The following is a 15,050-nucleotide window of genomic DNA, read 5'->3' as shown; positions in this document are numbered from 1 at the left end:
GGCAGTCCCTGTACCGGAAACGAGCGCACCGGACACCGCCCACCCCAGCAGCTCGCTGTGTCTCCAACTGCGAAACCAACAGGGATCCGAACCAGGTAGGAGAAGCTTACAAAACACTGTGACCGACACTTTGTAACGTACACACACATTCGGTTGAACACGACTAACTACTGTACAACAAGTTACCAGGGTTAGGCGTTTCTTTCGTGTCACATGACCGTTGTCAAGTTAACGTATCCTAAGTAAGAAAATACCCGACGTATAGACGTTCTTGTAGTGAAAGGCAGTTAACGTGAATTCAGTCGTGCGTGGCGGGGTGTGTTACAGTAACGGCAACTCTGCTGTCTGGAGATCGGTCAATGTCCCTTCAGCCACTCGATATCAATGCGTTATTTTCATTCAATATTGATCGTGAATTTTTGCCTCGATAAGTACTTTAATTCGGCTTGTGTAAAGTACAGTTAACAGCTACCGTTAGCAAACGTCAGCTCCCTAAAATTGTAAAAAAAATTGAACTCAGCTCGATCAGTGAATCTACGAGTAGATCTCAGCGATAGTTTATCGTAAACGCTGAACATTTCTGTTCAACACATTTACGGCACATTTTTTCATGCAATCCTCTCCATTATCCGCCCAGTGTGGTGTCAGGGTGGAGCAAGGGTTGAAGAATGAAGCAGTGGATTCTTGGAACCAGCAGGGTGGTCGAAGAAAATGTTTCTTTCACAATTCATACTAACAGTATAGGCCAGAATGGACATAGAAAGGGTCATATACATTCATAGCAGTTGAAAGATGACACGTCTTTGGAGTTGCCACCATTTTGATTAGTAACTAATTAAGGTGATTTATTTCCTCAGAAACAGATTACAGTTGCATTCATTGTATCATTTATTTACCTGCTTTTACATGTAATTAGTTATTCCCCACAGCCATGGAATATTACATTTCTGCTACAGAAATACTTGGAAGGTTGTTTAACTGTTTATGTATGCCAGTTGTTGTGTGTGAGAGTGTCCTCCAGGCCACGATGGCAACAGGGGGAAACTCAGGTCCAGGCACCACGGCCTGTGTGACCAAGGTAGCGCTCAGCATCTCCTGTAACAATCTGCTTGACATGGACGTGTTCTCAAAGTCTGACCCTCTATGTTTACTGTCCATGAACACTTCTGGGCCGCACTGGTCTGAGGTAAGTGGTTAAAAGGGTTTCTTCTACACACACATACACACGGACAACTATTTAGTGAAAGTTTGAAACAATGCTAAATGAGAAAAAACATAAAGAAAAATCATTATCTTTGTAACATGTTTCTGTTAGATTGGCCGGACAGAGAAAATAATGAACTCCCTCAATCCCAGTTTCTCAAAGACTTTTGTCATCGACTACTACTTTGAGATGGTGCAGAAGTTAAAGTTTGAAGTTTATGACATTGACAATGACATGTGCAGTCTGCAAGACGCTGACTTCCTGGGAGAAGTGGAGTGTACACTGGGACAGGTAACAGACCTGATTGCAACAGGCCATTTCTTATCATCTGTCTTTGTTTCAAAGATTTTGAAATATTTTTCCATTTAGATTGTGTCCTCGCAGAAATTAACAAGACCCCTTGTCATGAAGGACAAGATGCCTGCAGGAAAAGGAACTATTACTGTGAGTCACTTTCAGTTCCTGGAGTATATGGGTATTTGGGTAATGTGTACATGTGTTCCTGGTGAATGTTTCTTGTTTTGTAGATATGTGCTGAAGAAAGAACTGACAGCAGAGTGGTAGTGTTTGATATTGCAGCTAGAAAACTGGACAAAAAGGTATGGGTCACCATGTATTGGATTACAGGATCATCTCAATAAATTAGAATATCATCAAAAAGTTGTTTTGTTCCAGTAATTAAATTCAAAAAGTGGAACTCATATATTACAGCCTGATATATTTCAAGTATTTACTTTTTCAATCTTGATGATTCTAACTTATACCTAAAGAAAACTCAAAATTCAGCATCTCAAAAATGGTCTCTCAGTCTGATTCAGTAGGCTACATGGTGTTTCCTCTGGGACTTTTATCAGCAGCGGCGGCAGGCTCTCTGGGGGGCCTGAAAATTTCTTTTTACCTTACAACCACTACAACCTATGCAACTCGGTCATATACAATGTCAAGTAAAGGCTGAATGTAAAAAGTAAAAAAAAAACAAAACAAAAAACAATAAAATGAAGTCAGTAAAAGGCTAATGGCACCTGACTACCGTCATCTTCATCAGTTGTCTTTCTCTTACAGAAATATTTGAACAAGCTCATCTGAAAATGCAGTCAGCAGTTAATATGTCATGGCGTGTAGATATTAGCTTAATTAATTAGCTTAATAGTAGATATTGTGTGGGTCCCAACTGCCAAGCAGTGGGGCAATGGTCTGGTAGTGGGGCCCAACGTGGTTGCATGAAAAAAGGATCTTCTGAGTCTTTTGAGGTTGCAGTTTTATTCAGAAAAGTACAAAAAAGTATTTGAACAAACACCTGAGTGCACACTGAGTGAGATCTTTCCAATCCATTCCTTATATACCCCTTTCTTTTAGAGGCAACTAGCCTGAGCAGGCCATTGGAATGCTACCCTAGACCCTCACTCGTCCTGAACTCTCTCAGTATTAAATGCACTTTTTTAGTATTGCTCATTTTTACTTCAACAATATTAGCTTAACTAATTGATAGTTTACCCACCTTAGCATCACTGAGATGGCACCGGGCCCAATGAATGCAAGCTACCGGTATGTTACGTAAGTTAGCTGGACGTCAATACTTTGCAAATGTCTATTGTAAAATCTATTATGAGTTATGAGTTATTATGAGTTATCTTAAGCTAATAAGTCTACCCTTTCTCTGGTAAGTCTCTGCACTATTTTCCAGAGCGATACTCCTCTGACTCTCTGATCTGGTGCTTAGGTGCCTGATGTGACATCACTTTCAAGGCTGTGCTCTCACGAGTAATTAACGTTGTATTAACTCCAATAGGATCCCCCCTGCTGTTGCGCGGTGATGTATTTGCTACAATAAAAAAAAAATCCTAAATAAATGTAGAGGAAACACTTACACAATTATGGGGAAGACGGCAGATGTGACAGTTTTCCTGAAGATGATCATTGGCACCCTACACACGGAGGGTAAGACACACAAGGTCTTTGTTGAAGAAGCTGTTAGTTCACAGAGTGCTGTATCCATGTGTCAAGCTGCTCTTGAACCAGACATAACTTAGGAGGCATCCTACGTGGGCTAAGGACAAAAAGCTCTGGACATTTTCTCTGTGTTCCAAACTCTTCATTTTAGGTAAAAGTAAATTTTGCATTTCATGGAAATCAAGGTCCCGGAGTCTGGAGGAAGAGAGGAGAGGCATAGAATCCAAGTTGCTTAAAAGGCCTAGTGTAAAATTTCCAGTCAGTGGTGGTTTGGGGAGCCATGTCATCTGCTGGTGTTGGTCCTCTGTGGTTAGTCTGGTCAATTCAGCCGGGTACAAGGAAGTATCAGAGCACTTCATGCTTCTTTCTGCTGATGGAAAGCTTTATGGAGATGCTGTTTTAATTTTCCAACAGGTCTCGGCATATGCCTACACTGCCAAACGTACCAATCCCTTGTTTAGGGACCGTGGTATCCCTGTGCTTGATTGACCAGAAACTGGCCTGACCTAAACCAGGTGAAGGTTGCCATCACAGCAACCTGGGCCTTCATAACACCTCAGCAGTGCCACAGACTGATCGCCTCTGTAGAGCTGCTGTAATTCATGCAAAATGAACCCTGACCAAGTATTGAATTTTTTACATCTCAGTAATCCAACATTTATAGCAAGAGCTGTAAGTTTCGAAAACATAAAATTTTAAAGAATTAAACACTTGAAATATATCAGTCCATGTGTAATGAATATCTGAATTTCTGTTTTTGAATTGAATTATTGAAATAAATCAACTTTTTGATGTGTAAATATTTGAGATGCACCCATATATTGATTTCTAGATATTAATGAACCATGGTTAATTGCACATGCAAACTGTCACCGAATAAGTGATTGATTTATTTAAGCTGTTTATTATTTTATGTTCATATCCAGGATTTCTTTGGAAGGTCAGACCCCTTCCTGGAATTACACAAGCAGACAGAAACTGGATGGCAGCTGGCTCATAGGACTGAGGTACAGATTAGGTTCCCACTGTGTCTGTGTCTCTGAGACTTTTTGACTGTGTGGGTTTGAGACTCTGTGGCTCAAAATTTCAGGGACAATACAGGGTACAAGTATTAAAATTCATGTAACTTCATGGAGTAGATGCCCTGGTAACATTTCCCAGAAATTGGTGTTCTAACTAAGCTCAATAGCAAACTGTATATTTCAGCATTAACGTACAGTGCTCAGCGTAAATGAGTACACCCACTTCGAAAAATAAAACTTTAAACTATCTCAATGAATACAAACATTTTCCAAAATGTTGACAAGAATAAGTTTACATAACATCTGTTTAACTTATAACATGAAAGTAAAGTTAATAAAATAACTTAGAGAACAACATTTCTAAGTTTTACTCCAATTAGGGTGATGCAAAAATGAGTACACACCACTGAAAGTCTCTGGAGCAAAGCTAAATTTTGGACTGCAATGTGTAATTTAACAAGAATGAACCACAGTTGAGTCTAATTATTTATTACACAGGTGTCCAGCAGACAGTTGACTATAAAAGGGTGTGAGTGAAAAGCCCTTCTAATTTCATGACGTCAGCAATGACACCACATGGAAGAGAAATGTCACAAGATCTGAGAAAATAAATAAATTCTTGACACCACAAAGATGAAGGCTACAAGAAGATCAGCAAAGCTTTACTTATCAGTCAGAATACTGCAGCAAAAGTGGTTCAAAAATATAAAAAATATGGAACTGCACCCATCTCACAGAGACCATGCAAGTTAACACCTCGACAGGAGTGTCTTCTGATGAGAAGGGTTGAAGAAAATCTGCATCCAAGTTCATTACAGTTATCTAAAGAAATAGAAAGCCAAACTGGGGTGACTATTTCCCTTGACACAATACGGTGTACGCTGCAGAGGAATGGCATGCATAGGTGCCGTCCAGGAAAGAAGCCTCTACTAAAGCCCAGGCACAAAAAAGCCCGCCTAGAGTTTGTCAAGGCCCATGCTGACAAAGATGAAGACTACTGGGATTCTATACTCTGGAGTGATGAGACCAAGATAAATGTTTTTGGAACAGATTGCTTCAGAAGTGTATGGTGTCGCAAAGGTGAGGAATACAGAGGAAAAAAACATGGTGCCTACAGTGAAACATGGTGGTGGCAGTGTCCTTATGTGAGCTTGCATGAGTGCTGCTGGTGTTGGGGACTTGCATTTCATTGATGGGATCATGAATACACAGATTTATTGCGCTATACTGAGAGAGAAGATGCTACCATCACTCTGTGCCCTTGGTTGTGGTATACTTCCAACATGACAATGACCATAAACACACATCTAAGACCACTGTTGGATTTATGAAGAACAACAGGGTGAACGTGATTCAGTGGCTCAGTGTCTCCTGATCAGAACCCAATTGAACATCTATGGGGAAGAGACAAGTTGAGCATCACTCTCCATCCAGCATCCAGTCTCTTAAAAGAGGTCATTCTTGAAGAATGGAAAAAAAAAAAAATGTTACAAAATGTTACTAACTTGTTCATTCCATGCTGAAAAGACTTGGTACTGTCATAAAAAATCCTGGAGGTCATACAAAGTACTAGATGTGCAGTTTTTGTTGTGGGGTGTACTTATTAGGCATCACCCTAATTTGAGTAAAACTGAACATTTTGTTCTCTAAGTTATATTATTAACCTTACTTTCAAGTTTTAAGTTAAACATATTATATAAAACTTGTCAACATTTTGGAAATTCTTTTTTTTTTTGTTCATTAAGATTGTTAAAAATTTAAAAAGAATTACTTTTCGAAGGTGGTTCACTTATTTATCCTAAACACTAAGTCTGAAGTGACTCAAGTAATGAATAAGGTAATTGTCTTAATTGTTAGGATTTTTCATCAACAATATGTGTCATAAACAGTGCACAGTGGAAACTTCTTACTTACTTATACAATGCAGTACAAGTTTTAATTACATTATTTCACAATGGGGTGGGTTAGGGTTATTGGGACATCAAAGTGCCCCTTGCTCATATATGGTTTTGTGCAGGTGGTGAAATACAACCTAAACCCAACATGGAAACAATTCCGTGTCTCACTGCAGGCACTCTGTGGAGGTGACGTGGAGAAATCCATAAAGGTACACACAAAGATACAATCACTGTTTTGATAACAAATATATTACAGATTAATCACTGGAACCTCTGATACTTCAGCAACCAATAAAATACAGTTTATTTTGAAACTTGATACATAGGTTATTCTATGGTTGAAATTAAAAGGGAAATCTTACCTCATGTGCTCATGTAAGGTTGGAGAAGTGTGGAAATGTGTGCAAGCATTGGTTGACCTTTTTTTTTTTTTTTTTTTTTTTTTTTTCAAATTTCCATCCTAATTCTTAAAGCACAATTGTAAGGATGAGATGCTTTCCACCCAACAGTGCAAGTGAGTTTACTGACAAGTCCTCTTCATGTGACGGATGCAGTGTCCATGACAGAACAGCAATGATACTGTCCTGCTGCATCTGACTCTTATCATAAAGGAATACACATATACACAGTTACGAGTTATGAGCTAAGCGCATTGGTCAACTTACCTGTTGGATGACAGTGAAGTTACTAAAATCATTGTGCGTCCCTGGTTGGCTGTTGGCTTCAGTGCTACAATGCTAACAACAATAAGCGTCAGTGGGAATTTAAAATATGAGCTGAGCTAAGTCATGAGTAATACTTCAGATGGTTGGCTAGATCTGGCATCTCATCGTTGGGTAGTAAAACTACAGAAAAGAGTACATTAGAAATGTATGGATAGAGCACCAGAGCCAGCAAACTACCAGGGAGTCAGAAATGACTTGAGTATCAGTTGAGAAGTATCTGTCAGTTGACCAAAGGATTATGATCCCAAATGGTAGAGATTTCCTTAAGATAGATGGCTGTCAGTTTTCCATGAGCTTTCATAGCTGTTCTTATTGTAGACTCACGCAGTGTGTGCAATCCACCCTAGTTTGCTGATGCTGTGTTCATACCTGTTTATCTTCTCCCTGTCCTCTCAACACTCAAGCTGCCATGTGCAGACTCCAGTCAGGTAGTGGGGGCTGGGCTCACTCTGTTTTCCAGTTAGTTTGTGTGTGCTTCTGTTTGACTATTAAATGTCAGTAACAGGATTTTGCTTTACCTTTTCCAGCATGCCTTGTCTCATCTTTGATATTCACACACTGTGGTTTTAAATGAGCAGAAAATGTGGGTAAATTATCAGAGGATGAACTCCATGTTTTGTGTGTATGGTGTTTCTTCAAACTGCCTGTGTTTTCCAGGTGGATTGTTACGACTTTAACAACAGTGGCACCCACGAAATCATTGGTTCCTTCCACAGCACACTTTCCCAGATTCAGCAGGCTTCACAGACATATGCGGTGAGCCATGGGTGTTTGTCAGTCATGTCAGTGATGTTAGAAACCACAGCCTTGGCCTTGTGAATTTGATTCATTGGCCTTTTTAAAACAAAAAAAACAAAAACAAAAAGAATCCCAGACAAATGTTGGGATGGCTGTGATGTTGCGCTCTCTGTGGAAATGCCCTGCACTGAACTCTTTTTGATCTGAGCTGGGAACTGCCCTTTCTGAGATTTTACAGGTCAAATTGCCTGAACTCTTTATATTAGGAGACTAAATAGATGGGTTATCTGTAAGGGAAATGGGATTTATAACATTAGCTTGTCTTGCTGCTAAACTGAAAATCATTCCTAACTGGAAAATTACAACCCCATCATGGTTTTCGTCTGACTAGTTTGTTTGAAGAGTTTATTGATTTAATTGGTATTGAAAGAGCAGCTGCCACTTTATGGCAGTTAGTCCAGGCCTGGAGGGACTGTGGCAAACGATAAGCTTTTAATTTGTTATTATAAATGAATATTTGAGAATCATCGGTCTAGGAAATGAGAAGGGGAAGGAAGAGAGAAAAGGAAGAAAAAAATGCCCCTTTTTGAGTGAATATATTGTTTTTTTATGTCAGTGTTGTCCATTATTTGTTTAAAAAAGGATGAACTGTTTTTTACATTTTAGTGGCCAAAGGTCAATATTACAAAACACTTTACAAGCCACTACCCAAATCTTCACACAAGAAGCACGCTATGAGATAATTTGACACAGATGGCAAATTTTTTATGACTCATTTTGTGACAGTTTTGTGGTATGTTTCATCCTCTTAGGCTGAATTTGAATGCATCAACAATAAAAAGAAGCAGAAGAAGAAAAGATACCAAAACTCAGGTGTAATTATCATAAAACAATGCAAGGTACTGTGACTTTATCCTTCTTGTCTGCCTCTTCTTCAGTGTAGAGGATAGGTAGTGGACAACCTGTGTATATATAAATGGTATAGAGTATTAACTGCATGCTGTATATCTTTTCAGTAATCTCGTATCATTTTTTTCTCTGCAGATAGTGAAGGAATACACATTTCTGGATTACATAATGGGTGGCTGTCAGATTAACTTCACTGTGAGTCATCTGCAGATTGTTTTTTTTTTTTGGGGGAGGGGGGGTAAAATGTTTGAAGGAAAAAATATAGATCTCTAGTTTGTATTCACACCTTGACATTCCATCATATAATTTGTGATGGCAATCTTTATTATAATGTTGTCAAAGCGTTTCTGATTTAAATTTTCTCTGTGTTTCGGGGCAGATTGCTATTGACTTCACAGGTTCTAACGGGGATCCCAAATCCCCTAACTCCCTCCACTACATCAGTCCTCATGGCTATAATGAATACCTGGCAGCTATATGGGCTGTGGGTAACGTCATCCAGGACTATGACAGGTAAATGCAGTTTTTTGTTTTTTTACAGACCGTTTAATGATTTGGATTTATTTGAATGGATTTATGATGTACTAGAAATCCACCATGATTCGTGTCAACATAATGACTTTTTGTTGGGGTGGAAATGCATGTAGAAGATATGCAGCAGGCTGATTTTTATTCCATATACACTCCTGATGAGGAGTTATAGCACAAAATTATTCTGCTCTTTTAAGATAAACTACCTGTCAAAAGTTTTAGAACATCCCATTTTTTTATTATTCAGTTTAATGTCTCATTGCACTCTGAAATGAAAACATAGTACAAATAAACAATTTGAGTTAAAAAATAAATCATGGAATCAATTTATAAACCAAAATGTATTCTAAACTTTTGACTCATCAAAGTAGCCACCTTTGGCAGAGATAACAGCTCAACACACTCGTGGCATTCTTTCCACAATAGAGATCAAATATTCTTCAGAAAGTTCTTCTCAAATCCCTTGGCACTTGTGGCACAAGTGGCACTTGTAAATTGCTTTGCTTTCACTCTTGTGTCTGGTAATCCCAAAGCAGGCCACCTCCATGTTTTCAAGCTTACCAGCTTGTTCTTTTTTCTTGAGGTAGTTCTGGCATAGCTTAGACTTGAGTTTATCTTGCTGTAGGATGAACCCCTGACCAACTAGGTACATACCAGAGGGTATTGCATAGCACTGCAGAATGCTGTGGTAGCCATTTTGGTTCATGGTGCCTCTCACTCTGTACAAGTCACCGACCCTCCAGCAAAACAGCCTCAGACCATCACACTTCCTCCTCCATGTTTGACAATTGATGCCAAACAATTGCAACCATCCTTTCACCTACTTGACGGCATAAAAAGATCCTACATGATAAACTGAAGATTTTCTATTTTAATTTATCAGTCCATAAGATAGGGTTAGGGTTTTATCGAGTCTTCAGTAGTCCAATGGCGATGTTTCATGGCCCAGGCAAGCCTCTTTGTCTTATTCTGACATCTTAGAAAAAGGCTTTCTTGCTGCAACTCGTCCTATCAAACCTGCAGCTCAAAGTCTTCTCTTCACAGTTGAAACTGAGACTTGCTTACAACGACCACTATTAAGCTGTGCTTGAAGCTGTTGTCCTGTGAGCCGCCTATCACGCAAGCTGTTAACTCTCAGAATCTTGTCGTTTGATTCAGTTGTGGCTTTGGGTCTGACAGACCTCTTCCTGTCAGTTTGCCCCAGTTTCTGAGTGCCTTTTTGATGATGAAGGAAACTATATTCACTGACATCTTGACTTTCCTTGCAATTCCTCTATAGGAAAGACCTACATTTTTGTAGTGTGTTACGATGGTCTCTCCTTCTTTGTTGATAGCCTTTTTCTTGCCATTTTTGTAGCAACACACTACTTTATGCAGTACAATACTGTTCAATTGATGCTCACGAGGGTATGGTACCACAGTGTGTTCCAACACTGCTTTTATGCAGACAGGGAGGGTTGTAAGTAATCCAGAAGTTTGAATACCCGTGGGAATTAGTTACCAGCATTCAAAGCTTGATCAACCTCCATTGCTGCAGAACAGCTTAAAATTGTTATCCCATTTCATGTTCCCTGAAAAGGGCCTTTTTGTATAATTCTGAAATGTAAGTTTTGGGTAACATTACCTTTTTTTTAACCTCTGGCAGTTCACCTCTTACCTTTCAAGCTATTTATTGGACTTGAACGTCTTGGATTGCAATAAATAACTGGAAAAATTGGAGTGTTCTAAAACTTTTGACTGATAGTGTATATGAAATCAGTGATCTCAGTCATCACTGATTTAGTCCAAAATTGTTTTAGTGAACTAGGAAACACTAGAAGTGGTAATTTTCCGACATTATGAAATGAAAATGCCTTTGCTAAAAGTATGTGCCTGTGAGACATCATATAAACTGTCAGAAGCTGATTCATACACGTTAATTCTGACTGAAGTCATGAAGAGTAATGATGGGTTAGGATAGAATGATGTAAATTGGTTACAGGGAAATCCTTTTCAGTAATACCTGTTTTCCTTCACTTCCTTTGTGCAGTGACAAGATGTTCCCTGCTTTTGGTTTTGGAGCCCAGGTCCCTCCAACGTGGCAGGTAATGGTTTATTTCAGTTAAAACATACTTTGGTGTTTGCTATGGTCTTTCTTGATGTGACAATCAAACTATTTTAGTTTTTCATGCATATGAACAACTATTTGTGTTTGCAGGTTAGCCATGAGTTTCCCATCAACTTCAACCCATCAAATCCATTTTGCGCAGGTAACAACAGACTAAAGTAAAGTCCCTTTTCTGTGGAAATAATCTACATTCTATCTTAATGACCATCAGAGGATAACTCCACTGATTGTGAAAAGAAGTGAAATTATGTTGGTCTATGGGAAAATGGCCCTCATTCTCACTTAAGTCATTAACTCAGTAACCATTTTCCTAAGACGTTTATGGTTTCAGTGTCTGGTTTCAAGTCAATACAATATGATGTTTTTTTTAAAGGATGTAGAAGAAAATAGACCATTAACTAGGGAATGCATTAGGTTGTGATAGCCATGGGATTTACAAACTTTACCACCGAATCAAAATAGAGTACAGAGAAGATCAGATCCACCCCTCACGCCTCAGGAAGGTAAACAAATTACAAACTGAAGGCTACTTGAAAACAGAAGTCCACAATATAAAATACTAGAGAAATAATCATGGCTAACCTTTCTGCGCAAGTGATCTTTGCACAAATAAATTATATTGTGTTGTGTGTGTGTATGTGCATTTTGTTTGTTCTGTTATAGGTATTGAAGGTGTGGTGACTGCCTACCAGCAGTGTCTGCCCCAAGTCAAACTTTATGGCCCAACAAACTTTTCTCCAATCATCAACCATGTAGCCCACTTTGGCAGACAGGCCATGCAGCAGGAAACTGCTTCTGTGAGTTGCTGGAAGCAGCAGTCTAACTATATCTATTGTGTATAAATGTTGAACATGAGAAGAACTTCTTTGTGTTTCCCAGCAATACTTTGTCTTGCTTATCATCACTGACGGAGTGATCACAGACATGGATCACACCCTTCAAGCGATCGTCAATGCCTCCCGCCTGCCCATGTCCATTATCATCGTTGGGGTTGGGGGTGCAGACTTCAGTGCCATGGAGTTCCTGGATGGAGATGATGGAATTTTACGGGCTGCTACAGGCGAGACTGCCATGAGGGATATCGTGCAGTTTGTGCCATTCAGGCAGTTCCAAAATGTAAGATCATTTATAAAGCAACCAAGCAAAGTCTCTGTGGGGATGCCTGAGCGTCTTATCTTAAATGATGTCCCCACATCTTATTTCAGGCAGGCACTGCAGCCCTTGCCCAGAGTGTACTGGCAGAGTTGCCTGACCAAGTGGCCTCCTTCTTCAATTTATTTGACCTGAAGCCCCCCACCGAGCACAGTCCTTCCTAGAAATGTAGGAGTTATCCCAATCCCAATCTCCTCCTGCCTTCCCCACATTTGATCCAAAGCTGTATAAATATGACCCCACTGAATTTAACGTTTTCTATGGATTAAACAAATGAGATATGTCCATGATCTTGTAGCTGTGTTTTGGAACATTTGAGCAGGATTAGCCTGAGAGTGGGCCTTTACTTACTGGCAATATTGATCTTCACATGGATCTCTCAACTAGAAAACAAACAAGAACACTTTCCTCAAATATGAAACTAATGACTTAAGGTTTGAAGGTCAGAATTACATTGGGCATATTGTAGATGCGTAATAGCAGCACACAAACTCCATAAATTCTCTTAGACAAATGTGGTTCCCCTCTGCAGCCTCCATTTGGTTGCTTCAGATGGTTCCCCATAAGGTTCTTTCAAAAACTATAAACATGACATTGTCACACTTACTGTTGTCCTCTGTCTCTTTAGAGCCCTCAAGAGCTGCTTGCTCAGAGTGTCTTGGCAGAAGTCCCAGGTCAGGTGATGAGCTTCTTCAATACCATGAAGTTGAAACCACCCCACAGTGACACACCTTCTCCCTGACCTCTTAGCCTCAGCACCCCTCGGTGATGTGTACTGAGGATCATGTAAAGGCCTTTAAATGTCCACACAACTTTATGTGACTTAAGTGCCAGAGTGATAAAAAATAATTTCTTATTGTCATAATCAAAATGCTTGCTTTCTGTAGAAACATTGATGCAGGCAATTAGAATTAGAATGCTTTTATTGTCATCATACACAATGTACAACGAAAGTAATAACAGCCACAAGCTTACAGATTATTAAACAGATAAAACAGAAAAATTCTAAACAGATTATTAGTCTCTCAATAACTATACTGCAAGGGTAGGAGCTAGGCCTGTCATGATCATTAACAGTTAGTTGACATACAACTAATTGTGATTAATGATTTGATTGTCTTTTTCTGATCATTTTATGCCACTTTTATAATATAAACGTAGTTTAATAATACACATACACCTACAACTAAATTCCTTGATGCTGTCAATAGATGCTCATCAAAATATGGTTGTTGAATCTTAAAAACAAAGTGTCTTGAGAAAGAGTTTGTGGCGCTAATGCTCCCCTTGGAGTGCTATTAAACTATTGCAAAAGAAGAATTTAACGATTATGCAAATTGATTACACTCGCCTCAAATGATGCAATCCAGTGAGTGTATTATAATTGTGACAGACCTAGTGGGAGGAGTTAATGTGCTAATATTTTCTTCACTATGTCTATTTAATGTGAAAACTTTATTAGGTGTTTTCCAAGGAAATATGCCATCACTTCCCAATGAAAACATAGACTTAAGTCTATTCAGCATGCACAAATTCAGGTCGGCTTCACAGATGTTTACATTTTACAGGTTTAGAGGTTTACTGAAATGAATGCCTTTTGTAGATTTTGCCCTTTTTCTGCAGTTTGTACTTCTGTCTGTTTCTTTTTTTAAATTCACTTCAGATTTGGTTTGATGTACTATTCCTTGCCTTCATATAACTGTCAGACCAGAAGAATCTTGGAGAAAGATTTAATACTCAGGCTTCCTTGAGCAAAATGCTTATTTATACTGATTAACTGTATAAGTTGTCTGAAGCGGAAGTACTGAACCTCGCTGTGTTGTGAAGATGACCTAAACATCTCAACAATTGTATCTTATTACATTTTTCTCATTATTTACAGATGTATCTCAATAAATTAGAATATCATCAAAAAATTGATGAATTTCAGTAATTCAATTCAAAAAGTGAAACTTGTACATTCATTACACATAGACTGATATGATTTGTGTTTTCTTTTTATTTAGATTATTATAACTAACAGCTAAAAACATAAGTGAAATAAGTGAGTCTGTGTTTAATGACACACAATACAGTTTTCACTTACTGAATTACTAAAATAAATAAACTTTTTTAATAATTTATTGGGATGCATCTGCGAGTGTTTATTAGTTTGCACTTATCAATGTGCCATTTGCCTTATCTAATATACTTCCTATGTAATCAGATTTTTTATCACTCACATTTGGATTTGGACTACTTAATGTCACAGTACAGATAATGTGTTTCTGAAGTGCCTATCAAGACTTGGACATAGTAAGAAGTTTTTAAAGCCGTAACAAAAAAAAAAAAAAAAAGGCACTGGAATAAAAAAACAAACAAAAAAAAAAAAAACAATAGTGGAATGAGACATCAAAGCAGGTACTCCTGAAAAGGCAAGAAGGGCTCTACTTTAACAGTCCAAAGCATGCAATGCATGTAGTGCACGTAGCACGTAGTACAAACTTTAATTTGTACATATGTTTTTATTGAAAATTTCCTGATTTAGCATGACAGTCAAATATGAAAAATCTGCTAAATTCATACTCAAAATATATTTTAGCTGAAACTTTCATCCCAATCTCTTTTGGGTAGAAGATAAAATATAAACAGTCACGCTAATGACATCATAAAATAAAATTTAATATTGCATTGTTTGTTTTGTTATTTGGTCTTTTGTCTGTTTTTCATTCAGAAATGAATATCTGTAGGTCTGAGTGTGAGTGGTTGTTTGTCTCAGTATGTTGGCCCTGTGATGGACTGATGACCTGTCCAGGGTGTACTCCTCCTACGCCT

The 15,050-nt window shown here is 38.5% G+C and overlaps 1 protein-coding gene across 4 annotated transcripts; it reads left to right on the top strand.

Annotated features, from left to right (window-relative positions):
- On the top strand, positions 1–14,612 carry LOC115060649 (copine-3-like). Of its 4 annotated transcripts, none has more exons than XM_029528640.1 (16): positions 1–95; positions 996–1,186; positions 1,316–1,495; positions 1,574–1,648; positions 1,732–1,803; positions 4,081–4,161; positions 6,194–6,283; positions 7,457–7,555; positions 8,350–8,436; positions 8,582–8,641; positions 8,826–8,959; positions 11,007–11,061; positions 11,175–11,226; positions 11,748–11,881; positions 11,964–12,200; positions 12,865–14,612. In XM_029528640.1, the coding sequence occupies exons 2-16, from the start codon at positions 1,028–1,030 to the stop codon at positions 12,976–12,978; spliced, it is 1,629 nt and encodes a 542-aa protein (XP_029384500.1). In that variant the 5' UTR covers positions 1–95; positions 996–1,027; the 3' UTR covers positions 12,979–14,612. The 4 variants fall into 4 exon arrangements, with proteins under 4 accessions (XP_029384500.1, XP_029384501.1, XP_029384498.1 ...); XM_029528639.1 differs by adding an exon at positions 12,290–12,404 and having other exon boundaries at positions 33–1,186; XM_029528641.1 differs by having other exon boundaries at positions 31–1,186; positions 1,357–1,495.
- The last annotated feature ends 438 nt before the right edge of the window (positions 14,613–15,050 follow it).

Source organism: Echeneis naucrates, chromosome 20 (assembly GCF_900963305.1).
Source record: "Echeneis naucrates chromosome 20, fEcheNa1.1, whole genome shotgun sequence".
NCBI classification, from domain to species: domain Eukaryota; kingdom Metazoa; phylum Chordata; class Actinopteri; order Carangiformes; family Echeneidae; genus Echeneis; species Echeneis naucrates.
The sequence above is the reverse complement of the archived record's forward strand: the minus strand, read 5'-3'. Positions and strand labels throughout refer to the sequence as shown.

What these genes read in the sequence shown, in the direction of transcription:
- LOC115060649 (XM_029528638.1), top strand. Translation starts at nt 932, where the DNA reads ATGGAATATTACATTTCTGCTACAGAAATACTTGGAAGGTTGTTTAAC. An exon ending in GTCATCCAGGACTATGACAG is followed by an intron (nt 8,960 to 11,006) that starts GTAAATGCAGTT and finishes TCCTTTGTGCAG; the next exon opens with TGACAAGATGTTCCCTGCTT. An exon ending in CATTCAGGCAGTTCCAAAAT is followed by an intron (nt 12,201 to 12,864) that starts GTAAGATCATTT and finishes CTGTCTCTTTAG; the next exon opens with AGCCCTCAAGAGCTGCTTGC.